General features: G+C 40.8%; 1 protein-coding gene and 1 long non-coding RNA gene across 3 annotated transcripts; one reads left to right on the plus strand and one right to left on the minus strand.

Annotated features, from left to right (window-relative positions):
• Positions 1–24,982, plus strand: LOC136421804 (glutamate receptor ionotropic, NMDA 1-like). Of its 2 annotated transcripts, none has more exons than XM_066409369.1 (18): positions 1–928; positions 6,836–6,964; positions 8,057–8,233; positions 8,615–8,715; positions 9,469–9,590; positions 10,066–10,240; positions 11,160–11,313; positions 11,983–12,066; positions 13,628–13,736; positions 16,470–16,600; positions 17,564–17,728; positions 18,478–18,709; positions 19,578–19,726; positions 21,744–21,901; positions 22,734–22,831; positions 23,438–23,611; positions 23,977–24,137; positions 24,281–24,982. In XM_066409369.1, exons 1-18 carry the CDS (start codon positions 695–697, stop codon positions 24,521–24,523), a joined length of 2,796 nt encoding a protein of 931 aa, XP_066265466.1. In that variant the 5' UTR covers positions 1–694; the 3' UTR covers positions 24,524–24,982. The 2 variants fall into 2 exon arrangements, with proteins under 2 accessions (XP_066265466.1, XP_066265465.1); XM_066409368.1 differs by lacking the exon at positions 13,628–13,736 and adding an exon at positions 14,816–14,924 and having other exon boundaries at positions 3–928; positions 24,281–24,981.
• Positions 9,472–18,226, minus strand: LOC136421805 (uncharacterized). Its single transcript, XR_010753513.1, has 3 exons — positions 18,104–18,226; positions 10,055–10,213; positions 9,472–9,584 (listed from the first exon to the last, which is right to left on the minus strand). It is a non-coding gene; the product is annotated as an uncharacterized lncRNA (long non-coding RNA).
• Positions 24,983–26,474: the final 1,492 nt, after the last annotated feature.

Genomic DNA, 26,474 nt, shown 5'->3' on the forward strand with positions numbered 1-26,474 from the left:
TGATTTCCTCCTAGTCTTGTAAGGCGCGTTTAGCCGCGTGTGTTCAATGTAATTCTTTATTCCACTGCGTTGAATCAGACCAAGGATCCTAGGAGGAGTCTATATAAAACCTCCTTGATCAGACATAAATAAGCTAACGTCTTCGCCAAGTTGAGACTAAATTTTGCAAAGTCAGGTCGAGACAGTCGTTTGTCTGAGGCTGTGTATGTATCCAACGAGGAAACTGCGCGTTCTGGAAGATTTCAAGTCAGCATTTTTTCTACACCGCGTTTGTGCAAGATTTTATCATTAGGTCACAACGCGATCCTGTAAGATTCTAGTTTATGTTTTTTTTTCAGACGGCGATCTGATGCTTGCCATGGGCAGGAGGAACTAGGAGATTTGATTGGAATTGAAGAATCAATGCCGAGTTAGGCCAATCCGGCCCGGTCACATCTGTTTTACGATAGCTTTACCGCAGCAAATTGAGGGCATTCTCGGGACAATCCTGGATGTATGACGTACACTTTTCATCAGCTGACAGAAAATATCGTCTGCGGTCCCTTTTTGACGGTAGGTTTCTGTCATAATTTCGCTGGAAATTGAACAGCTACGGTGAAAATCGCGCGGCGAATGCGAGCGCGCGCTTTCTCATATCAAAGATCGCACCGCGCATATTCCTGTGGTAAGATTCCAGGCGACAGGCGAAGCCAACATGGCGGCCGTTCCAACAATCCTCGCTTGTCTCTCCTGCGTCATGGCGGTAGTGTACGCCCAGACTACAGCACCCAGGATTATCACCATCGGGGCGACGCTCAGCTCAAGACAACACGAAGATGTCTTCGCGGATGCGGTGAATAAAACCGGATACAAGTCGACATCCCTGGTCATGGAGGCGAACCCCATACGAACGGCCCTCCTGGTTTGCGAGAAGCTGGTGTCACAGAAGGTGGGTGTGAAGTCGTAACAAAAATGCGCTAAGAAATGATAATTCTAACAATCAATAGCAAAATATTGTACCTAATTTCTACCTAAGCAGAGTCTATTTCAAGGTAAACGTCTTGAGTTTTAAGATGTTTCGAAAATTGGACGGAAAATGTGGATATTTTGTCAGACGTTTGAAACAGTCTCATGGTTTTCAGCACCAGGGACAGGTCGGTTGACGCAAGATTTCAAATCATGACAAAATATCCACCCCATAACTTGTAAACAGTGCAAGAAAGGGGACGGAAAAACGTAGTCTTCTACTATTCATAGTCATGTATTGGACACAGAGAGAAAATAATCAGCATGTTGGGTGGGGAACAAACAGGGGAGATTTACTTGTGGTTGTGAATTTTACAACCCTGATCTCTTATTGTAAAAATGTTGTTTTTAGGTGTTTAAACTCATTGCATGTTACATCAGCAAGACTATTTCATATGTTGTGATTAGGTAGAAAAAATGATATTTCCTTAGGAATATGTTAATAGTTTATTACAAACTCTTATTATAACCGCTTGATATATAGATAGACACTCTTCTATGCATTGGAAAAATGTTTTTAAAAGGGATGCAAAACAACATGTCAGCATTTGTCCAAATTCTGCATATGCAGCTATAATAATGAGTTGTGTGTGTTTGTATACACATGCATTGTTGTGTATTAAGTTTTTGATTTAGATAATGCTTGCATCCATGCATTTCAATCACATTCATTAGACACATCAAGTCATGGAAACTAAATGAAATTCTGGTATCAATATTAATTGCATCTTAATTAGAGGAGCACATCCCTTTGCAGTCAGTTCTATTTATTGCTATTATGCTATTCAGCTTGATTATCATTTGAACAGCTTGAGTTTTTGTGTGCAATTTGCAGTCAAACCCTGTGAGATATACCATAAAGAATGATGGAACATGTGGCTAAAACCACACTTTACTGCTTTCCCAGCTTTTAAACATCCCAGATACTATCTAATGTAGGTTCTTTTTCCCCCAAAGGACTTCAAAATTAGATTATTAGAGAACATAACCTTCTTGGCTAAAGTAATAAATCCATATTTAGGCCTTATAACAGCATTTTCACATGACCCCTGAACCCTGGTTTTTAAACACATTTGTTATAGAAACAAGACCTTATCATTATCTTAGATTTTTGCTCATAGTTTCAGGTTTTAGAGACCTTTGAAATTTAAGTATGCAATGCAAAATATAGGGGACAAATCCTTTAATTACTTTAAATGTAATAATCTACATATTATAGCATCAAACAGCTATACAGCTAATAGACAAAAATCATTGGTGCAGGCCAAGCTAGTCTGGAACATGTAAGTCTGAATATCATATGTTCTGATATTAAAATGCTGAAATTATGTTTTGAGCCTTGCAATGTATAAAACATAAGACAGAATGTTGCATTTGTCAAGCCTAATGTATCATAATTATGCAATAATTCAGTAATGCAATAAAAAGACAATACCATTCTCATATCAACCCTACAGGTGAAATTTCAGCACTGAGAATGGATGCAGAAAATTAACTGTTTGACTTTTGCAATATATAATATCATATATAAAACACTGTTTGGAATTATCTAAGCCTAATGTATCATAATTAGGAAATAACACAGTTATGCAATAAAACTCAATACCATTCAGTATAACAATAAATCAACCTGAAAATTGACATTTTATTTCAGCACCAACAGTACAGGTTTTCCAAAAATGATGTTCAGAAGCCTGCAATGTGTAGATATATAAAAGAAGTTATTGAATTATCTAAGCATAATGTATCATAATTGTGAAATAACAAAGTAATGCAATAAAAATCAATACCATTCAGTATGATATTGTTTCAACCCCACATATAATATTTCATTTCAGCAACAGTACAGGTTTAAAGAAAATGACTTCTTAAACATTTCAATGAATAAAACATAAAACACTTTATTGAATAAGCCAAGCCTAATGTATCATAATTGTGAAATAACACAGTAATGTTATACAGTCAGTATGATATTGTTTCAACCCCACAAATAATATTTCATTTCAGCAACAGTACACTACCTTTCAATGAATAAAACTTGAAACAATTTATTGAATTATCCAAGCCTAATGTATCATGATTGTGAAATAACACAGTAATGCAATATAAATCAATACCATTCAGTTTAATATTGTCAACCCTACAAATGATATTTCATTTCAGCAACAGTACAGTACATTTCAATGAATGAAACATGAAACAACTTATTGAATTATCCAAGCCTAATGTATCATGATTGTGAAATAACACAGTGATGCGGCACTTTTGTGCAATCTGTAGCTGATATGCTCCATTTAACGCATGTAAAGTGTCATATCCAACTGGCCGGGAGATACGTTAATGCAACGTAAAATGTATATGACAAAAATAATTTCTTTCCATCAATGGCAGATCGCAATCTTCTAGATCTATTTCATCTTTTATCTGTCATCTGATTGAAAACATTATGCGGATTGCATATGTTTTCCATGATACTTATGTCCATGCATGCATGTCATTTTACCGTCAGTCCAAGTCACTCTGGGCTATGTTCACTACATGTACAGAATATGAGCTGCAAGGATACTGGTCTTTGTGTTACATGTACAAAATACAAAGTAATATGTGCTGATATCTTACTGCCCTTTGAGCTACACTAATTTAGTTACTTGGCTTTCAGATTTTCCGGTTAATTGTGCTTCCCTTGTGCACTGCATTGGCATGGAAGAGTAAAGTATAGCCAAATCTTATGTTTCTCCAACATTGTTAGAATCAACGCCACAAACGACCTTTTATTTCAGTACCAATAGCTGAAGAAAGGCCAAGTTTTGTGAAAATTATATTGAAGCTGTGAAGGTTTCCATTTACCCATGCATTAAGTTCTAATTTCATTGTTTGAGATGTTGACTGGTCTGGTACATAAAATGTTGATTTTGTAGCTGGGACATATGGCCATAGAACGCCTTCTCCTATTCTCACCCAATTCATTCATTTCCCACAAAAATCAAGAAATACGATTTGTCTGACTTTATACAAAATGGAGATTGTGTATGTTGAACTTGTACATGTATGTGTCCATTTCTTCGTTGATGAGTTATTGAACCAGTGATCTTTTGGTCACATGAAGTCTTTTAACATTGTGTTCAGCTTGGCAGCAGGACTGGATATCCCAAAATTTAATACCCAAGCAATTCTGATAGGAAAAGTACACAATGCAGACGGGTCACTGTGTGTAATACATTATCAGGATCTTCCTTATGATTAATACTTAGTCTAGTGATCCGGCATACATGACAAAGGCTTTCAAAGAATGATGCATTGCGTTAATGACATTATCCTCATTGGCGGATTAAAGTCACTGCATCAAGGCCACAGTTAATCAAAGAGGTATTATAAAAGATGAAATAGATGGAAGGTAAGTAAACTCCAAGGTCAAATTGTAGTCCCTGGAACAATAAGGATGTTGGTTCTCAGACTCGCCCACTTAATTTTTTTTCTCAGATTTGAAAAGAAAAATTTGAAATGATTCACATGCACCTCCCAGGATATAAATGAACCCCAAATTTTGACACCAGCAGTTGTGACAATTGTTCTGATTTTCCTAATGTACTCCAGGTTGTTACAGTTTACCCATTTGTCAAATTGAATGTAAAAATTCAACAAAATTTGGTGCCTGGTGTGCTGATTTCTTGTGTCTTTTGTGGTAGCATTTGGGACAGGGATGCATTTCTTGTTCTTCGGCCAACACACTCTTACTCAGTGTCTATTGATTTTGTGTCAGTGTCTATTGATTTTGTGCAAAAATAGAACTATTCAATCATATAGAGTCAGATAATGTTGCATGGTTTAAACAGCTCAGTCAATTGCATTGAACATACAAAACTTACCGGTCTAATAAGTCTTGCATCACAATAGGCAAATTGAGAGACAGGATGTATGAAAATAGTGAAAAAATATTCTAGTCACAGTCTCTCATTGCTGTAATATCAGAAATCATTCAATAAAATTGAATACATCCTATAACATTTCCTTTCTTTGAATTCAGTTTAATGCAACTTTTCAGTATAACAGCAACTGCCAAACCAGCATCAATTCTTTATGTTATACGCCGGGCATACCTAGTATGTTAGAAGCATTTTATTTGTTAAAATCACCACGTCTAGCTGCCCAATTGTCCGTAAAGGCCTGAATATTGGCCTCACTGGCACAAATGAAATACTTTCCTTCATATTACTGTCTTATGGATAGCTCAATAGCAATTCAAGACTGTAGATTTGATCAATAACGAAAATAGAGCTGGAAAGTCAATTTTAGTAGGATTTGCATTAAAAAATACAAGACTGGTTGGATATGGATTTGTGGATTTGACTTTTCACTGTTCAAATTGGATTTATTTGATATTGGCATTAAGTCAAGAGTTGGCATTAGAGATATCCTTACCCATTGATTATAAGCATGAATTGAATACTTCTTAACTTCTTACTTCTGATCGACTTTAGTCTGAAAATGAAGTATACATCCGTGAAAAAGCTAGAAGTGCAATTTAAGCTTTACCACGGCTCAGGCCTCAGGTGTTTAGCCAAGCACACCGGATCACCCCTACTCTTCTCGACAAGCGTGTTGGATTCTTTTACATAGAAGCAATTTGAAATAGAAACTAGGTAGCCATATCGCAATTGTTAAGTTCTGGGCCTGAAAATTGGATGCATAAGCACTTTAGTGCAGACATGCACCTAATGTTTGACTGTGGATACACTGGTACATCGGATATTTGCACAGGGTTAAGTAATAGTTCACTTAAGTGTATAACATGGTATCAATTGCTCACGTAAGTGTACAATGAGGTACTATTGTTACAACATATTCTTCAAAATGACTCTTATCCATGACACCTCCACTTCGACCATGTTGAAAAGCAGCCATGTGGGCCAAACAAGCATTCAAAGGAAAAGAAAGGCCTTGGCTGGACTTGACCCAATTTTTTAGCAACTATTCCCAAAAATGAATGTGTGCCCTGTTTGTTGATTACTGTAAATGCATTTATGTTCGCGTGGTTTTTATTTCGCGCAAAGGGGAAAATGGAGTGTTAACGGAGGTTTTAGGTTCGCTGGAGTGCTATAGTCACACACTGCTACAGTATTGGACAAAAATGTTCGCGGCGTTTTTAAGTTCGCGGTGAAACTGTCGCCGCGAAAACCGCGAACATAAAACCACCGCAAACATTTCTGTATTTACAGTACCATGTGTAGCATCTGTTGACCTACATACAGCCTGATTGCCCAGGTTAAGTACCAGCGGGAGGAGCTATTGCACTCTGGAGACTGCTGCTGCTAGTCTGGATTTTTAATTGTCTCTGACACCGCCTGAGCTTCATGGCCATTATTACATCTAAATCAGGAACTCATTAAGCTCAGCCTACCGTAAATCTTGAAATGTTTGTAGACTGACTTTATTTTGCCATTTTCGCAGTCATCACACCGCAAATATGAGTTTCCAATGAACTACTACAGTAACTGTAAAATTAATGCATTTAAGTTCGCATGTTTTTATTTTGCGGTAGGGAGAAAATAAAGTTTGCGCGTTCGAAACAATAATAGCGCTACAGTCATTTGCGGGCAAAAAGTGGTTTTAAGTCCGCCATACAAAATGACGAATGCAATCCTGTACATCATGTCTGAGCTGGGGCTGAACCTAGGATCAAACTCAGGCCAACGGATTCACAAAATCCATATACCCAAAAGCAGGGTTCCATTACTGCTTTTACCACTAGGACATGTCATGTATACATTGTATCATATATAATTGTTGCACAAAATTACTTTAATTTTTGAATTGTCATATTTTTTGAAAGGTGTATGCGGTGATTGCCAGTCACCCCACGAACTCTGACCTCGCTCCTGTGTCCGTGTCCTACACATCCGGGTTCTACCGGATCCCAGTCATCGGGATCAGCAACAGGGAATCCATCTTCTCTGACAAGGTAACGTAGGCTTTCAACTTTTATTCTTTCCACGACGCGGGAGTTCCAAACTATGGATCTCTCTCTGTGATAACTGTTTCCCTGCCGTATACAACTTGGAAGCCTTATCTCCTAGTATGATCATCTTAGTCTTCCATACACTTAGCTCAATGCCTAGAAATGGTCAATTGTGGCCTTGCATTGCATTGAAGATAAGTAGTCATCCTCAACATGATGCTTTTTTAAGGCTTTCAACTTACACTGCACGAAATGGCCTCGTATCCCGGCGTATTCGTACAGGGATTCCCCCGGAAATATTCCATATCCCGGTGCGGATTTAGCATTTCCCTTAGTTTTAACGGATACGCTAAATCCGCACCGGGATGTGGAATATTTCCGGAGGAATCCCTGTACGTATACGCCGGGATACGAGGCCATTTCGTGCAGTGTTATATTCACATTTCTTGCTTTTAAAGTACATCAGATATTAATAGACTTAATTCCACAAGTAGATAATTGATTTAAGAGCCAGTATTAATAAGGAGAACCTTTCACTGTGGTTTGACTTCACCTACATGTTTTGTAAATGAGAGCAAGAAAAGCAGCTATTCAGTGAATTTTGGGGATGTACCAAGTCCCTTCTTTACTTTGATTGTTATTGACTGTTTACTTTATATTTTCCTAGAGCAGCCACTATTCATTCTTAGCTAGCTAAGAATAGCTTGAACTTATTGTAACCATTATCGACTGTGTGCCGATGATATTTTCCAGAACATCCATCAGTCGTTCCTGAATGCCGTCCCACCTTACTGTAGTTGTTGTTTACTATCTACTTGTTGTATTTGTACCAGAATATCCACTAGTCCTTCCTGAGGATACAGTTTGAACTTATTGTAATAAATCATTATTGAACGCTTATGGTTTGTATTTTTCCAGAACATCCACCGATCGTTCCTGAGGACAGCTTGTACTCACTGTACAAATCTTGTTATCATAAGACTGCTTACTGGAAATATCTTTTCCAGAATATCTACCAGTCCTTTACTTTTTCTGAGGACATCTTGAACTTACTATATTATCATTATTGACTGTATACTGATTACATTTCTCCAGAACATTCACCAGTCGTTCCTGAGGACCGTCCCCCCGTACTCCCAGCAGGCTGACGTGTGGTTCTCCATCCTCAACTACTTCAAGTGGAAACACGTCATCCTCATCACTAGCAGCGACCGCGACGGACGAGCCATGCTCAACAAGTTTGAGACACTCGTGGAAGACTCCGATGTCAAGGTCAGTTCAGTTTCTGTTTATTTATTCAACCATAATACTAAGGGTGGGTACCGGTGACGGCAAGTGATTCACAGAACGGATGTGTGAAGGAATCATAAATAATTACAGGTACAACAGTTTTTTTTCACAATGATGATAAATAAGTTCACGGTACAGAGGTGACTGTGAAAACAGTGAACATTAAGTTACAGTGAAAGAAACAAGAATTACAGTAAGTAAAATGCATAATGATGTCTTTGACAGATTGAGCAGTACTTCCCGTACCAGCCTGGGTGATACACTGTGTTGTATTCTCCTTATATTACAGCGAGAGCATTGCACTCAAAGATCACAGAGACAGGCTTGACTAGTAATTAAAATGCATAATCATGTCTTTGACAGATTGAGAAGTACCTCCCGTACCAGCCTGGGACCAACAACGTGACCAGCCTGTTAGCTCAGACTGAAGACGTGGAGTCCAGAGTACTACTGCTGTACTGCAGGTACGCCATCTTTATCATCATCGTTTACATTTCATTGTAACACTGAACACTAGGTAGTCTGGTGGTTAGTGGCCCTGCCTCTGGTACTAGAGGTTGTGAGTTTGATGCCGGCTGTGTGGCTCACCCGACATGCACGTTACTGGAAAGGGTCGCAGTCCTTAGGACGAGACATTAAGCCGTGGTCCACTGGTCGTTGTGCTTGTCGAAAAGAGCTAGGGGAATTTCCCTGGTACATTGAACCTGTAAATACTGTACATAGTGTCTGTCTTCTCTGTCACGACCAGTGGAAGAATAGCTCTTCAGTGTGCTAAACTGGATCGGGATCACCTTCCTTTCACTGAATACAGTGTGTGCCTGTCCTGTGTGCTGAAATGTCTGCTATGGTATTGTAGCTACTTATAGGTACATGTACCTGGAGTTGGTCTGCCAAAAAATGGGCGAGCTCAATGTTTATGTTGGAAATAATAGTTAAACTTTGATCAGAATGATTTTTACCAACACAAATGAACTTTCAAGCTAAGGCCACACCAATTCAATTTCTTGGTTAACGGATTTTTATTTTCCCCCCCAAAAAAAATTTTTAAAAAAATCATGAAAACAGAAGGCTGGCCCAGCCTTCTGTTTTTATTTTTTGAAAATAAAAATCCGTTAACCAAGAAATTAAATTGGTGTGGCCTAAGACCTGTGTGTTTATTACAGTGAGGAGGATGGTGTAGTGTTCTAAGCTAAGACGTGTGTTCTTGTTTGTTCCAGTGAGGAGGATGGCGTAGTGTTCTACAGGGATGCCAAGGCTCTGAACATGACCAGATACGGGTTTGTTTGGATCGTGTCAGAGCAGGCTGTCACTGGGAAGGCTTTGAACTCTGCACCTGAGGGTAAGAATAGATTTTTTTTTTTTGGTCTTTTTTGTTTTCCATAACCATAATCATTATGTATTGTATTCTAATGTATATTGTAATGATTTTTACTCTGTTTTACTCCAGTTGAAGAGTTTTAATTGTACTTGGTACCTTGTACCTACATCTAACATTATACCAGTAAGAGCTGCCTTGGCTGACCCAGTGTGATGAATTGTTTCATTCTCAATAGAATACAAATACAAAATTAATACATCTATTACTGTAAATGCAGAAATATTTGCAGGGATTTGATTTTGTGGTAGGGAGAAAATGGAGTGTTTGCGGTGGTTTAGAGTTCGTTTTTGAAACAATAGTAGCGCTAGTCACACAATCAAAGGGCTTTTTGCTGTGGTTTTAAGTGTGCAGTTAAGAGTTCACCGCAAAAAACATAAAACCACCGCAACCTTGTACCTGTATCTTACCCTGTACCTACATCTTACCTTGTACCCAGGTGTCCTAGGGTTACAGCTAGTGAATGGTTCCAACGAGGACGCCCACATCCACGATGCGGTCGCCGTGGTGAAAGCCGGCCTCACCACCATGTTTGGGAAGGAGAACGTCACGGAACCACCAAGGGGCTGCCGGAATGAAACTGGATACTGGAAAAACGGACGAGCATTCTACGAGTAAACATCTTTCTTAAGTTTTCGTCTTAAATTCTTCTTTTTTTTTGGTGAATTTTATCGGAATTACAACAGTGCAATACATGCGAGACACAGGCAGTTATTGCTGGTGTCGGGACCCACACGTATACCCGTTTTTACATTTGGGGGGAGTGAGGAAAGTCGTGTAAAGTGTCTTTTTCCCAAGGGCACAAGATAGGTGGCATCAGGGGATTCGAACCAAGGACCGCTGGGTTCTGGGCCGACAACCCTGCCGTTACGCCACACGACCCCACGAAAAACAATTTTCTTAAACATTTGCAGCCTTTGATTAAAGATTGCTGCCTTAAAGTTATGTATTGAATTTATGATACAGTCAAATCTGGTTGATGATACCACCTGTCACATTAAAACAGTCTTCATCATTATTACATGATTAGCCCCACCCTGTCTTGAGCAATGGCCTTCCTCAGCAACCATTTTTCTTCAGTCCTTTGAATCGTTGCCGAATCCCAGTTTGACTGTAGATTATGATAAAGACGTGTCATTTTAATGCTCAGTGATTGTGTATACTGACAGCTTTGGACACTGTGCCTAGTTGTAATACTGACTATTTGACTGTTGTGTTGTGCTGTCCCTAGTACTGAAATGTCTGGTGTTGTATGGTAGCTTTGTGAGAAGTACCATGCCCTAGTCTGTACTAGCCTGACAGTTACTCATTGACAAGCAACTGGATTAGTTTTGAAACAGTCAGAAGTTTGAAATAGCATCTTAGTCAAATATGAAAGATAGTGAATGCCATCTGAAATGTCTGACCATTTACAAAACTTGTGCTGTTGCTTGTATTGGGTAACTTCCTTTTTCCTTTTATTTCTGCAACCAACGTAATTCAAGGACATCATACTGACATGAAATGCTTCTGCCTTTTCTGATATTTCTTCAGATATCTGATTAGAACCCAACTGTCAGGGCAGACTGGCGTGGTGAGATTTGATAACGTCGGAGACAGAGACTCTGCCGAGTACACCATTGTGAATGTGCAGAAAGCTAAAGGACTGCGTCCTGTCGGAAACTGGTCCAATGTTGGAGACACACAGGTGGGGTAATGTTAAGGGTTGATTTTAGTATCATTTTAACCTCAGTCTTCGAACAGAGACAAGAAAGTTAACTTTTGCCTGCTGTCCAACAACCAATACAAATTTTGTGCCAAACAGCTACCCTAACAGGCTGAAGGTTGAGAGAGAATATGTGCGTTTTGTAGCCTCAGCCGTAATAACTTAGACTTAGACTTAGAAGCTCCCACCTTGTGCGGCGAATGAGGCAGTCAGAAGATTCCAGCTCGCTCTGTCTACAGCCAGTCTCATCACATACAGTATCATCACATCTTTAGAACGTTTCTTCCATATTAGTAGAATGGAACTCGTTGTCATCAAGTGCTGTAGGAGCATCTTCACTAAGTAGCTTTAAAGAACGGTTGCAGTCAGATATGCAAAGACTAGGTGTAACAGACCGTTCGGTGTAATATAACCAGCTGCTGCCACACTGCATGCTTGCGAAGCTGGTGTGTTACGCCTAATGGCGGTTGTACCGGCTATATAGATACAGATACACATCCTTCCATCTCCTATTTACTGTCTAGATATCTCTGTCAATTGTCTGCTGCCAGGTCATCTTTGGACGACCCTTTCTTCTTCGGCCTTGTGTAAAATCTTTGATTTTGTCTTGAAATGATTATCATGACCATGTCTTTTTGTTTAAATCTTTAGATCAAGATTAACGGGGACCAGATAATCTGGCCAGGAGGAGAGACCAAGAGACCAGAAGGATTCAACATCTCCACCAGACTCAAAGTAAACTTGCTTTTTTGTTAAAGAAAAAAAAGGAAAACAAAAACAGAGTGAAAGACAATAAGCCAGTTCATGGTTTGAGCTGCACATGCATGAGGTCAAAGGTGAAGGTGAAGGCCCCTAACTTGACTATAAACAGTTCTTGTCCAGACCATGCTCACGACCATTTTCACATCTATTATGTTTCAATGGCATTTAACACTGATAAATTGATAACAATGCATTACACTTCGCATATGCAGTTCAAACCGTAAAATTTTACCAAACATACTATTTAGTCCAATACCAATACATACATAAAGCCTTTGCTTTCAATTAGTTCATAAAGCCTTTGCTTTCAATTGCCATTCACATCAACTACAGTCTCTGAAAATTATTGTTTTCCTCATGAGGATCAGTAATCATTCTTTGATAAATCTACATCACACATGATGTTCGATTGAGTCATTTCAGAGCTGCATTTTGGTTATTCAGTTATTTTTCACAGAACCTGCATTACATTTTTATCAACCCATAGCGCATATCAAACAAAAGTTTACTTGAAAATTTGAAGATTGAATACTTGAGGATTGAAAATACAGACTTTACCCAGGACTTTGTTTTCATGTTGAAAGCAAATATTAGCAATATTAGCAAATATGTTATGTTTTTCAAATCCAAGGACCGAGAAATTGATCGGTGTGACCTAATCAAAGATTTATAGTATGCTACAAGGAATAAGCTGTGGAAGGCTTTGCTGGGCTTTACTGTGCTTCAAACCCCTTCATTTATGCTTACCTATACATTTCAGTGTGATATTCCTTTATGCTACTGTACAAGAGCACTTTAGCAGAACATATTGTATAAGGGCATGTTTCCATAATACATATTCGGACGATATCCCATCTATAGATAGTTTCTACATGTTGGAAATGTCGGAAAAGACATCGTAAGCATTAAGGGATCCAACCAATACCATAATGTTTTGTAACTATAGTAAAACAACAACTCAACATTGCAACTGAGGTAACATGCTGGTTGAGGGTTAAACGGTGTCCAGTTGTTGCTGATTCAGCGTCTTGTGCATATAGAATACAATACACGGTATTCCATATGACTCGAGGTACCAGCCCAACCATGGGTAGGATGGCCCAATGATCATTAGCCAGAAGGCGATCTGACCCTTGGGAGGGCTGGAACTGAGGGTGATGCGGAATACACTGTGTTGTATTTTATTCATGTCATACCCACCCGAGAAAAAACATGTTTCAATGCAAAATCCACCAGAAATTGAGAAAAGTTGGTGTCATCGAAAAAAAATTGTAACATCTGCACACTCCAACGACCGAATCCTGGCGTACTCAAAATGCATTCTAAATATTCTAAGGATGCCCATGTGATAACCCAAAGTTATCATCGGTCCAGAACACCCGTATCAAACGTTTTTGTGGCCCAGGTATAACAAAAATAAGCGTAACGTTCTGCTGACATGCTCTGTACAAGCTACGATACACTCACAGCATTAACGTGACTTTGATTGCCGGTTGTTCTGCTTTCATTTCAAGCGTGTGTCTCTTCCCTGTAGATTGTAGTTATAGAGTCGCATCCCTTCGTCTATATAAAACCAGTGCAGTCGGATGGCTTGTGTATGGAGCGTGCTGTGCCGTGTTATGCGCCTAACAATACAGTCTATGGTAAGGGTATTCTTCACTGATTTCTACGGCACTGCTCGTGGTAGAGACTCAACATTGACCTCAACATTTTATTCATTTTATTTTGTAACTAGGGTGCCCAAAATCTAATCAGTTTGAGGTCTCACCAAGACCTGCTAACATACCTAATATGAAGACATTCCATCCAGGCATCCTGTTAAAAAATCATGAAAAAGATTCAAAACACTTTTGGCTGTGGAAATAATTGAGTGTGTACATTCTCTGTCTAAGGCCGCACCAATTTAATTTCTTGGTTAACGAATTTTAATTTTCCAAAAAAAAAATTTTAGAAAAAAATTTTTTATGAAACAGAAGGCTGGGCCAGCCTTCTGTTTTCATGATTTTTTTTTCTAAATTTTTTTGTTGTTGAAAATAAAAATCCGTTAACCAAGAAATTAAATTGGTGTGGCCTAAGCTACATGTACCTACATGCCCAAACTCATGAAAATCCACTGTTCCTAACATCTCCAAAATGACCCTGCAGTTCAAGAACAAGCAACAACCTACACAGGGTTACTAAGAAGAAATGGCCTGGCCACTACTTCTGTTACGTGACTTTATGGAAAAGTAACTCAATGATCAAATGTGAAAGAGAGCCTGTGGCGTCCCCCGTCACATTTCAGGGATGAAAAGTAGTCGCAAAAGACAGGTGTTTACTAATGACACTCTCTTTGCTGCCAAGCACCATTACTAATACAAATCTGGTACCAAACAACTACCTTGGCATACTAATTAGTTCAAATGTATAGAAGGCCCCAATGCGGTGCAATACACGTGGGACACAGGAAGCCATTGCTGGTGTCGTGACCCACACAAATAATATACCCGTTTTAACACCTGGTTGGGTGAGGATAGTCGTGTAACATGCCTTTCTCAACGGCACAACATCGTTGGCATCAGGGGATTCAAACCCCGGACCGCTGGGATCTGGGCTAAAAACACCATTATGCCACATGACCCCACGATAAACAAACAAGAAGCGGTTGACCTAGAGTCTCTACCACGAGGAGCGTTCGCTTGCGTAGATTTACTGATTCCTCTATCTGGTACTCTTTGCGTAGACAGTGACTATAGAAATGCACCCATTCATCTACGTGCTGGACGCCCAGCGTGATGGGTCATGCCGGGAGAAGCAGGTTCCCTGCCTGGTCCCCAATGCCACCAATTATGGTATGGACTTCTTCCATTCTCAAATTAAATAGGCTGCACCCCTGAGGTTTTGCCAAAAAATTTGTCTTGACCATGTGTGGGAACAAAATGCTGTACAATCTATTCTGGGCCTGAAAAGCTTACTATAGTATGCTACTGTTAATTGTACCCCAAAGTTCCCTGCCTGGTCTGCAATGACACCAATAATTATGGTATGGACTTCTTCCATTCTCAAATACAGTCAAAACTACCCAAGGAGACCACACAAACCTGCCCAAGAAGACCACTCAAGGGACGAATGAGATATGGTCTGTGTGGACAGGTGGTCACTATATAGACTGAGGATTCATAGTGCTAATGTGTCGATGGAAAAATTATAAAAGGGGCTGCCAAAAAGTGGTCACATTTGTCAGGTGGTCCTGATGTAGAGGTGGTCACTTGTACAGGTTTGACTGTATATCAATGGCCAGGTGGTCCTGATGTAGAGGTGGTCACTTGTACAGGTTTGACCGTAAAATAGGCTCCCCCCTGAGGTATTGCCAAAAATTATGTCTTGACCGAGTATGGAAAAAAACATTTGCTGTACAACTTCTTCTGGCCCTTATGCAATTATAGATGCAATCCTCCATTTACAAGTAACACTGCACTACACGAAAAGGCTTCGGATCCTGGTGTGTCCAAACATGGAACACAGAAATTGTCCTCCGGTCATGGCACATGTTGGTCCGGGACCTAAGATCCAAAAGAATCCAAGCGGATATTTTTTACGGAGCCATACTGCACTTACACAACTCAGATATACTCGCATTAACCTGCAAATGCAAGTGAATGTCCCTTAGACAGCCTGCCCCAAAGGAAATGGATTACTTCTGAAGCAGTATTGTTTTGAAATTCATGAGTTGTGCACTTGGAAATGTTGAATTGAGGCATCGTGTTATTATATTACAATTCAACATTTCCAAGTTCACAGCCTATTAGATACAATACTGAAGTGATGTGGCTAAGTAATCCATTCCCCGGCAGGTTGAGGGACATCCATACATATTTGGTCTCAAGTTACTACTTGCATAATTATGCAGCTTAATACAGGTAAATTTGAGTTGTGTAAGACTTAGTACAATACAGCATCGTATCGGTTCGGGTACTGTTCCATGTCCATAATACATCAGGATCTGAGGCCATTTCATGCAGTGATGGTGAATGGTGAAAACCCTCAGTTAAACTCATATATGACCTTTTACAAGGGGTGATCAATAAGTCCTCGGCCTCACCCAGAAATATGGTCCACAACTCAAATTTTGTGGCATAATTATGTAGTGTGACATCTTTTAGCAATATCCACCAGACTTCAAGTTATTGTGGCCAATACCTTTTAGTCGACGTCCATTTGAAAACCATTAGGTAAGTGACGAGAAAAACGAGGGCGCACTGTGGTTAGAGCTGTGTGGGTCAAGTTCTTCATGCCATGAATCGGCATAAAATCTTATTTCTGGGTGAGGCCGAGGACTTATTGAACACCCCTCGTGCATCGCCCTAAACCATGCATCAATGACGCTCTCTATGCAGGGAGTAATGCTGGAGAAATGCAGTGCTGCGAGGGGTTCTGTATCAACCTACTCAAGCGACTAGCCCAGCAGCTCAACTTCACGTACGACGTCCACCTGGTCAAGGACGGCAAGTTTGGAACACAAGAGAGGGTAAAGCAGTGTACTGTAAAATAATCACTTTAATATAGCAGCAGGAAAATATGGCGGTTGGGGGGAAAAGGTGTACTAGTAGGTCACGGCACTTGATTTTAACGGTTGGAACAAATATCACTGTCTTAAATGTTGGTGATCTGATATTTGCTATGATGAAATTTTAGTGGTTAACTAGTGACCGTTAAATTAGCTAAAATTATATTACAGTTGACAAATCAAGAATTACAGTACTTTGGGGACTGTCGTAATAGTTCCACCCTTATGCCCAGACATCCATTTCTTCTGATACCTGTACTAGTATGTAATGTCCTTGATATGGAATTTTAATACATTTGTAGTGAACTTTGAATACTGTTCCCAGGGCTAACCCTTTGTAATAGCCTTCAGCTATTTGGGTAGCCCTGGCTGTATATACTTTTGTATGCAGTCAAAGAAATCAAATCAAAATCAAATCACTGTGTAGAACTGTTAGATGATACCTAGTGTAAAACTGTTGGAGGAGACCGGTAGAGGTCCCGGATGTTGTATGACCTAGAAACGAGATGTGTAGCTAGAGCTTAAGGTTGAGCCTTCACGTTCCATTCCGTAGTTAGAGTAACAGCCGTAGAGTACGTACAGTACAGTAGAGGATGAGGCCAAGTCCATTGTCACAACTATTATTATTTTTGTATGATTGTTAATTTTCTTTTTGTGTTATGGGAGAGAGTGAGTGAGTGAGTGATTGAGTGAGTGAGTGAGTGAGTGAGTGAGTGAGTGAGTGAGTGAGTGAGTGAGTGAGTGAGTGAGTGAGTGAGTGAGTACGTACTTTATTTTATGTAACGAAGGGCCCCTCTGTAAAGCAGTGTTAATCACTGAGCAGGCTACCCTGGGTTAACATGACAGAATAAGATAAATAAATAAATAAATAAATAACTAAATAAATAAATAAATAAAAAGAACAATTGTATGATCTTCACCCAGGCAAATAACAGTAACAAGAAAGAGTGGAATGGCATGATCGGGGAGCTGCTGAGAGGAGAGGCAGATCTGATCGTGGCACCCCTCACCATCAACAATGAGCGTGCCCAGTACATAGAGTTCTCTAAGCCTTTCAAGTACCAGGGCCTGACCATTCTGGTGAAAAAGGTGAGGTCCTTCTTTGTGGAGTTTATTTTCCTAACTTTGTACTAATACCTCATCTTAAACTTAATTGGGGCTTTGTACCTACATTTATTGTTCAGCTGCATCCAAACATGTCTACCTCATACAATAACTTGAGCATACACTGCCCAATGACATCCTATATTGTCTCAATCATTCATGATATCAAACATAGAGCCTTACCATCTTACCAAACCTCCTGCAATGTTTATGATTACCATGACGTCATGGACAAAATCTAATTTGATAACCTTTTAGCCTAGTAGGAGTCGAGAACTGGAAGCATGCTTTGTAAGGCTCAATATTCCATAGATGTGATTGTCATTGGTGTTACAAGCACTATAAATAAAACTTTCAAACCATTTTCATCCATCAGGAAACCCAGAAGAGCAGCCTGGACTCGTTCCTCCAGCCCTTCCCGAGCACCCTGTGGCTCACAAAAATGTTCATTTGAGAAGCAAATAAAGCAAAGATTATCATTCAACAGTAATCTGCCATCATATATTATCATCACGAAGGTTATGCACTGTTTGCTTCTCAATATAATGTTTAGTTGCAAGCAGTGGCTGCCGTTTTTAACATAACAAAATTTAACAAGGTTTAATTTGATTAGCTGGTACATATTTAAGGATCAAGAGCTGCAAGCATGATTTGTGAAGTTGTATATTCAATTCGTGTCAGAACTTTGATAAAAAGACTTTCATTCATTTTCAAACCATTTTGTTTTACTTTAGGAAACCCAGAAGAGCAGCCTGGACTCGTTCCTCCAGCCCTTCCAGAGCACCCTGTGGCTGCTGGTGGGCCTTTCTGTCCACGTTGTGGCGCTTATGCTGTACCTGCTGGACCGCTTCAGTCCTTTCGGACGTTTCAAGCTCAGTAACGATGAGGAGGAAGAGGACGCACTGAACCTGTCCAGTGCCATGTGGTTCTCATGGGGCGTGCTGCTCAACAGTGGGATTGGAGAAGGTATGCCACTAGGGGTGGATACCAGTTTGGCTTAATAAGGTCCAAGTCCTATATTAGTTTAGGTCCAGAGATTTAGGTTCAGGTCTGGACCTGAACCTGGACCTGATCCTGTCTAGTTGATGTTTTGTTTTATTAGACCAATATTACGTATAGAGAATTGATACTGACACGCACGACTATAAAATTTTCTTGGTGAGAAGACTTTCAAGATAAACCAGTGTTTGATATTTGCATGTTACACTTATTTCAAATGCCTTTTTTTGTCAGAGGGGAGACTCAAAACATTTTTTTATCAAACAAAATAGAAACCTATATTTATACTTTGTTCAGTTTTTTTTGGACTCAGGTTTTAGGCATACAGGTTTTTGGACTCGGTTCTTCGATGTTATAAAGGTCCGAATCGGGTCCAGCGAACCGGTAGCCACCCCTACATATGTATATGCCACCAATGGTGGTCATTAGTGCCTTGCAAAATGCTATAGCACCAAAGCAACGTTTCACATTATTTGTGTGAACAAACAGAGTTCGCTAAATGCAATGTAAGTGTTTTACAAGTTTATGAGCAAACAAAAGGACTGAGTTTAACTAAGCACGTTGACTCTTTGACCAATAAGTGAATACAGGGTAAAACTATACACATTATATGTTGCAACAACATGTTCTTGTTCTTTGCCATGATTTCAGATGTTGCTTTCTTTAGGGTTAGGGGTCATCAGAGCCAACTGGAGGTCAAGTTCCGAAAATGAAACATCCTGCAGAAAAATGTCTACAGCTGCCATGCATTAGTAATTGATGTCCATTGATGATTGATTGAGTTGTTGATCGATCTATCAATTCATTGATTGATTTTTCTACATGTCTACCACAGGAACCCCTCGCAGTTTCAGTGCCCGTGTGTTAGGCATGGTGTGGGCTGGGTTTGCCATGATCATTGTGGCCTCCTACACAGCCAACCTGGCCGCCTTCCTGGTGCTGGACAGACCAGAGGCCAGCATCTCCGGCATCAATGATGCTAGGGTAAGTCAGGGCTAATTAATGTCTTAGAAGTAAAGGTTCTGGGTTCAAATCCCATAAGTAGACCCCAAGAGGCCAGCATCTCCGGCATCAATGATGCAAGGGTAAGTCAGGGCTAATTGATGACTTAGAAGTAAAGGTCCTGGGTTCGAATCCCAAAGGTTTGCACAAAAATGCCCCTGCAGTTCCAGAACGAGATGCTAGGGGGCCCAAACCTGCACAATGTTGAAATGGCCCACTACTTCTGTTAGGTGTCTTTACGGAAAAGTATTAATCAATCAAATGTGAAAGATAGCCTGTGGCGTCCCCCGTCACATTTCAGGGATGAAAAGTAGCAAACGACCAGTGTATAAACTTTTTGTTAATTGTATGTTTGGAGTTTCTTTTTTCACAACCGGGTAAACTCACCTACTGACATTTCGGTGTCTGTCAGGGGTCCCCCGAAAGTGCGAAATGGAACGAAATGGAACGAAATGGAACGAAATGGAACGAAATGGAACGAAATGGAACGAAATGGAACGAAATGGAACGAAATGGAACGAAATGGAACGAACTAAAACAACATATGTAACATTATGAAATGAAATACCAGTAGATAACGAAGTATAAGGAGTAGACTGGAACAGGAAACATTTTAGATACAGAAGTGAGTGGTAAATACATAATATAACGTGTTTTATTTCTTGAATCTATGTAATAATATTAGATACAACATTTTTGTCGCGTTTGTGTGACTAGATTCTTCCTTGAAAATGGAAGCGCCGCTTGCAAAGATATCCGTCGCTCTTCCTTGTGTACCAACGATCTGCAAATGAACTGCTGCAAATAGCAGGGAAAACAAGCAAACGGAACTGAGTATCGAAGTTAGGACTAGATTATACAGTTGGTGGTAACAGTGCATCTCATAATTCACCAAGAGGGCATGAGGCAAGCGTTATTTTATTATCTATAAATCTCTCCCCCAAATGGAGCCCCGCATACAAATAAACCGGCATTGTTGCCAGCGCGACGGAACAGTGGGTGTGCTGCCGACAGGTTGAATCAAACCCCGACTTTCCATTTATTTAAATACGGTTTTAGTCCATAACTGGTACGTAGCATATGCATATCTTTCCAATTGTTCGGCTTAAAGTCAGACCCCTGACCCCTGAATGGACCCCTCCGTTAATGATATTTAAATGAAGCTCTGCGGCGCGTCACACATTTCACACATTTCACACTCCATTCAAACACGGACATTTATGCTTCCTTGTTCACGACAAAACAAAGGGAGGGTGTGAACGAGCAATGCATGTATTTCACGGTTCACACAACACGCAAACACGCTAGCTGTATACATAATAAGATTACGCTTGCCTCGTGCCCTCTTGGAGATGCAATATTACCATCAACTTCTGCAATACTATTTCCGTTTGCTTGTTTTCCCTGCTATTTGCAGCAGTTCATTTGCAGATCGTTGGTACACAAGCAAGAGAGGCGGATCTCTTTGCTCGCGGCGTCTCCATTTTCAGGGAAGAATCTAGCCACACAAACGCGACAAAAACGTTGTATTTAATATTATTTCATCAATTCAAGAAATAAAACACGTTATATTATGTATTTACCACTCACTTCTGTATTTAAAATGCTTCCTGTTCCGGTCTACCCCTAATAATTCGCTATCTACTGGTATTTAATTTCATAATGTTACATATGTTGTTTTAGTTCGTTCCATTTCGTTCCATTTCGTTCCATTTCGTTCCATTTCGTTCCATTTCGTTCCATTTCGTTCCATTTCGTTCCATTTCGTTCCATTTCGTTCCATTTCGTTCCATTTCGTTCCATTTCGTTCCATTTCGTTCCATTTCGTTCCATTTCGCACTTTCGGGGGACCGTCTGTCAGACACCTTCTTCAGAGCTTCTGACTGGAGTAATGCTTCTCACCGCTCCAAACTCCAAATATCCTATGTTCTACCAACCTGATGAAAGAAACTATTTTCGAAAGTTTTTGGTTGATTGTTTAAACTCTTTGCTTCCACAGCTGAGGAACCCCAGTGATAAGTTCATCTACGCCACAGTGAAGGGCAGCTCGGTGGACATGTACTTCCGCCGCCAGGTGGAGTTCAGCACCATGTACAGGGCCATGGAGAAGCACAACTACGACAACTCGGCAGACGCCATTGCCGCCGTGAAAAAAGGGTAAATAGTAGCAGTGGTAGCCTGTATTTACACAAGCTCTCGGCCGGAGGTTACTGACCCCCAGCTAGGGGGATGGCGGTTACAGGCCGGCTGGCCACTAGGAGCGCGATTCGTCAGGCTAGTAGCAGTGTTTGATTATACTGCTGCCGGGGTCCCTGACACAGGTGGGCAGCAGTCGGCTAGTCTTCACACCGCTCTTCCTTGTGGCTCTGTCCAGGGGGTTAGGCTGGTTAGGCAGCACATCTTAATGTCTTTCCTGTAAAACTGTTGTACGTTGGTACTTATTAGACCTTATGAGTTCGGTATCCACCTTATTCTAGTTCCAGTTTCCTCCTTTATTTGCTTCTTTGTACGCTCGTTCTCACTTAAATGTACACATTTTCTAATCTCCGTTAACGTTAAAAGTAAGGCGTTCCTGACATTAAGATATGCCACATATAAGGCACGCAACTGCCGTTTTTAAAAGCTAGAAAAGTTTTAAGTCGTCATAAAAACTACAGTTTGACATCCTATATGTGGCATATCCTAATGCCAGGAACGTCTTATTTCAATCGGTAACGGAGATTACAAAATGTGTACATTTAGATGAGAACGAGCGTGTAGAACAGTCTGTCACCAACACCAATTCAAAGGTTTGGCCCTGGCGTCCTGCATTATTACCTTCGCCGAGAAGATAATGTTTTGCATATTAGCAAATTATACAAAACTATCAGCGGTACTGACTTTGCAGTGGATTAAGATTCCTGCATACACGTAGCTTCAATCTATTAACAACAACCTGAATGAAATACATGTATCTTTATAAAATCATCTTGTTATTTTCCATGTGCAGTGAGCTAAATGCGTTCATCTGGGACTCCGCCGTTCTGGACTTCGAGGCCTCTCGGAACTGCGACCTGGTGACAGCCGGGGAACTGTTCTTCCGCTCAGGTTTCATTTATTTGTTTATCTATTCGCACAAAAACATAAACAATAGAGAAATGAAATGAAACGTAATGTAATGTACAAACAAATAAAAGGCAGGAGGCGAGAAGAAACCTGAAAAGACTTATGCTCAGACCTCTAAACTTAACAAATGGGTTGGGGAGGGGAAAAAAGTTGGTGGAAGTGATGTCTCTGCCGTGCCTTAGACACACTGGATCAACAACTCACTACCCCTACAGCTTGAAACAGGCAAAGGACTTTTAACTTTACTTTACGTTTCTCTTACTGTTTAGGTTTTGGGATGGGAATGCGTAAGGATAGTCCGTGTGGACAGGAGATCTCTGCAGATCTAACAAAAATCCAGGGGTTCGAACCCAGAACCTTTAGATTCCGTAAGAACCTTTAGCCACCTTTCCTGACTGTTTAGGGTCTGGGATAGGGATGTGGAAGGACAGATATATAGTACTTTTACATGATCAGAGTGAGGCAGTAGGTGTTAACTGCAAGGGCATTGGGACAAGTAAGTAAGTAAGTAAGCATTGGGACCTAGTAAGGATTCGAACACAGAATATTAGGACTCCTTGCCTATTACCGCCTTGCCTTACTGTCTAGGTTTTGGGATTGGAATGCGAAAGGACAGCCCGTGGGGACAGGAGATCTCTCTTCAGATCCTCAGCTTCCACGAGAGCGGGTTTATGGAGGAGCTGGACCGCGAGTGGGTCCGCTACGAGGACTGCCAGACCAGCAAGAACTCACCCGCAACGCTGACTTTCGAAAACATGGCAGGTAAGGTCGAACCACTACGCAGCACATACCCGTCATTTTCTGCTAAGTTTTTTTCCAATTCAATTATTTTTGATAATAATGACAGAAATTGATAAATAGATAAAGCCTCCCTTTGTAGTTTGTTCCTTCCAATTGGCCACAGCTGAACAGGAAATAGGTAAATACTGATATCATGGAATGGTGCTGTCCATGGTGCTGATATCAGAATAATTCTGCTGCTTGGCAGTGGGATTGGTGGAAAGCAATGGATGACCCACTGTAATGATGATTTTTGATTGCATTATTACTCTTACTAACAACAATTTGATTTTGGGTTCAAAGGCTCAAAAACTGAAATCCCTTTCCGGTAAAAATTTCCCTTCCAGGTGTTTTCATGCTTGTTGCTGGAGGCATTGTGGCAGGAGTGTTCCTGATCTTCATCGAGATCGCCTACAAGCGCCATCGCACCAGGAAGGAGAAGGAGACGCAGCTGGCCAAGGCCGCCGTCGGCAAGTGGAAGAAATGCGCTGCTGACAAGAACATGCAGGTATGCAGAACATAAATGGTATACGATTGAATGCCTAACCTTCCGAATAATGACTGGACAATGACAACAAAGTACAGAAAGCCGTAACGCTAACAAAAGATCGACAGAAGATGGCCTAACTGATTATTTCTATATTATTTTAGAAACCGAGCAGAGGCTTCAGTCTCAGGAAGAATAAGAAGAACAAGGCCAACGACAACAAAGCACACAAAGCGGTGAAGACCGACAACATCGGTATCGAGGTCCAGGCTGCCGAGATGATGTCTCAACAGAGCGGACCACCGTCAATGATGACTGACCTCAGCACTAGCAGCTTCCGTCAGTCTAGCATAGTGAGGAAGAACCCCATCTACCACAACTCTGATGTGGACGAAAACGTGGTGTAGCAGTCTACATTAAAGTCTCAACTTATTCCCCTTATCTGTATGATTATAAGCCTAAAGCAAGTTAAAACTCTGAGAAGTAGGACAGGCCCACTTAGCACTAGCAGCTTCCGTCAGTCCAGCATCTACCACAACTCTGACGTGGACAAAAACGTGGTCTAGCAGTCTAGATTGAAGTCTCTACATATTTCCCCTTATTTTCAGGATTATAAGCCTAAAGCAAGTTAAAACTTCGTGAGAAATAGGACAGGCCCACTGATCACTAGCACCTTTCGTCAGTCCAGCATAGTGAGGAAGAACCCCATCTTCCACAACTCGGATGTGGACGAAAACATGGTCTAGCAGTCTAGATCGGTGCATTGAAGTCTCTACATATTTCCCCTTATTTTCAGGATTACAATCCTAAAGCAAGTTAAAACTTCGTGAGAAATAGGACCGACCCACCTCAGCACTAGGAGCTTTCGTCAGTCTAGATAGATGCATTGAAGTCTCTACATATTTCCCCTTCATTCCGATTATAAGCCTGAAGCAAGTCTATCCTGTAAATTCCAACACCGTGAGAAATTGAACCCAAATTTTCCCAGAACAACGTTTAATAGTATTTGTCAATGAGTGAGTGATTTTACGTTATACAGATGGAACACTTGATTCGTTGAGCAAAAAGTTTAAAACGTCCCCCGTCTCTTCGAAGGGACGGTTGTAAATCCTGTTGTATGTAGGCTGATATGTCATATTGAGAAGTACAACTCGGACATGGATGAAAACATGGTCTAGCATGGAGCCAACATTGGTGCATTGAAGTTTCAAAATCGTCTATACGTCCCTGAATTGCTACATCAAGTTTATAAGTCTCCATTTTAATTCCTAAACCGTCGGAAATTAAAGAATCCTCTATTTAGTCCAATGCTGTCAGAGGTCTTAAGCGTTAAGCAGAGCACGGGCCTCTTCCTTTTATCCCCAAGTGTACATAATAGGTAACTGCCGGTGTATATGGCGTGATGTTGCATCTCGTGTGGGTTCAAAAACTTCGGTTTCCTGAAACGGTCCATATTTGCTTGTAGTGGAAATGAGGTGAGTATGTCATAGTTATTTCTATCCTAAATTCATGAAATTGTTGCTTTGGCAATACGGGTAGTTGATAAAGTGGTCTTAGCCTGGCGAAATCGCGCTCCTACGCCCCGACCAATCAAACCACGTGAATTGCATTGAAACTCAGATCCGTATCAGCCATTTTCCGACAAATCGCTTTCTAAGTTGCGTTAACGACTACATCTGAGAAAACAAACTCGCCAGTGAGATGGTGGAAGGTGTCAGCTTTCCAAAGATGTTTTCATATTGACATTCGCGATATAACGTTTAGAGAAAAGTAGTAGAAACTATTTTTTTCTAAACGTTAAACCGCGGTCGCTTTCGATCACTTCCAAAGTGCAAAAATTGTCAATCTGAAAACATCTTTGGAAAGCCGACACCTTCTACCACCTCACTGGCGAGTTTGTTTTGTCAGATGTAGTCGTTAACGCAAGTTAGAGAGCGATTTGTCGGAAAATGGCTGATATGAATATGAGTTTCAATGCGATTTACGTGGTTTAATTGGTCGGGGTACGGTGTCCTAGCGGCCCGCCCAACTGACCATCCTCTTCTCTGAACGGAAAGCCATTAGCCCCTGGCAGCGAGAGATTGTGTAATGCTTAGGTCACAATTAGAAAAAGGGGCCCTGCCGGGCAGTTACCCCTAGGTGGCCCCGTCGCGAAACCTGTGACTACCGGGCTAGTTTTGGGCACGACCGGGGCCCGGGAAGATTTCAACATGGAGTTAAAATCAACGCGGACCTGGTAACAAATAAGCGCCGTGAGCTAATCGTGAGAACGCCGAGAGGAACCCTTCAGATGTCCGTCAGTCCTCCGGGACAAATTTGTGTCTTCGGGGCCCGGCCGGGGACTAGACCCCCGACGGG

Source organism: Branchiostoma lanceolatum, chromosome 16 (genome assembly GCF_035083965.1).
Source record: "Branchiostoma lanceolatum isolate klBraLanc5 chromosome 16, klBraLanc5.hap2, whole genome shotgun sequence".
NCBI lineage: Eukaryota > Metazoa > Chordata > Leptocardii > Amphioxiformes > Branchiostomatidae > Branchiostoma > Branchiostoma lanceolatum.

Coding starts and splice junctions, on each gene's coding strand:
- LOC136421804 (XM_066409369.1), top strand. CDS start 695: ATGGCGGCCGTTCCAACAATCCTCGCTTGTCTCTCCTGCGTCATGGCG. Junction 23,612..23,976: donor GACTTTCGAAAACATGGCAG/GTAAGGTCGAAC, acceptor TTTCCCTTCCAG/GTGTTTTCATGCTTGTTGCT. Junction 24,138..24,280: donor CTGCTGACAAGAACATGCAG/GTATGCAGAACA, acceptor ATATTATTTTAG/AAACCGAGCAGAGGCTTCAG.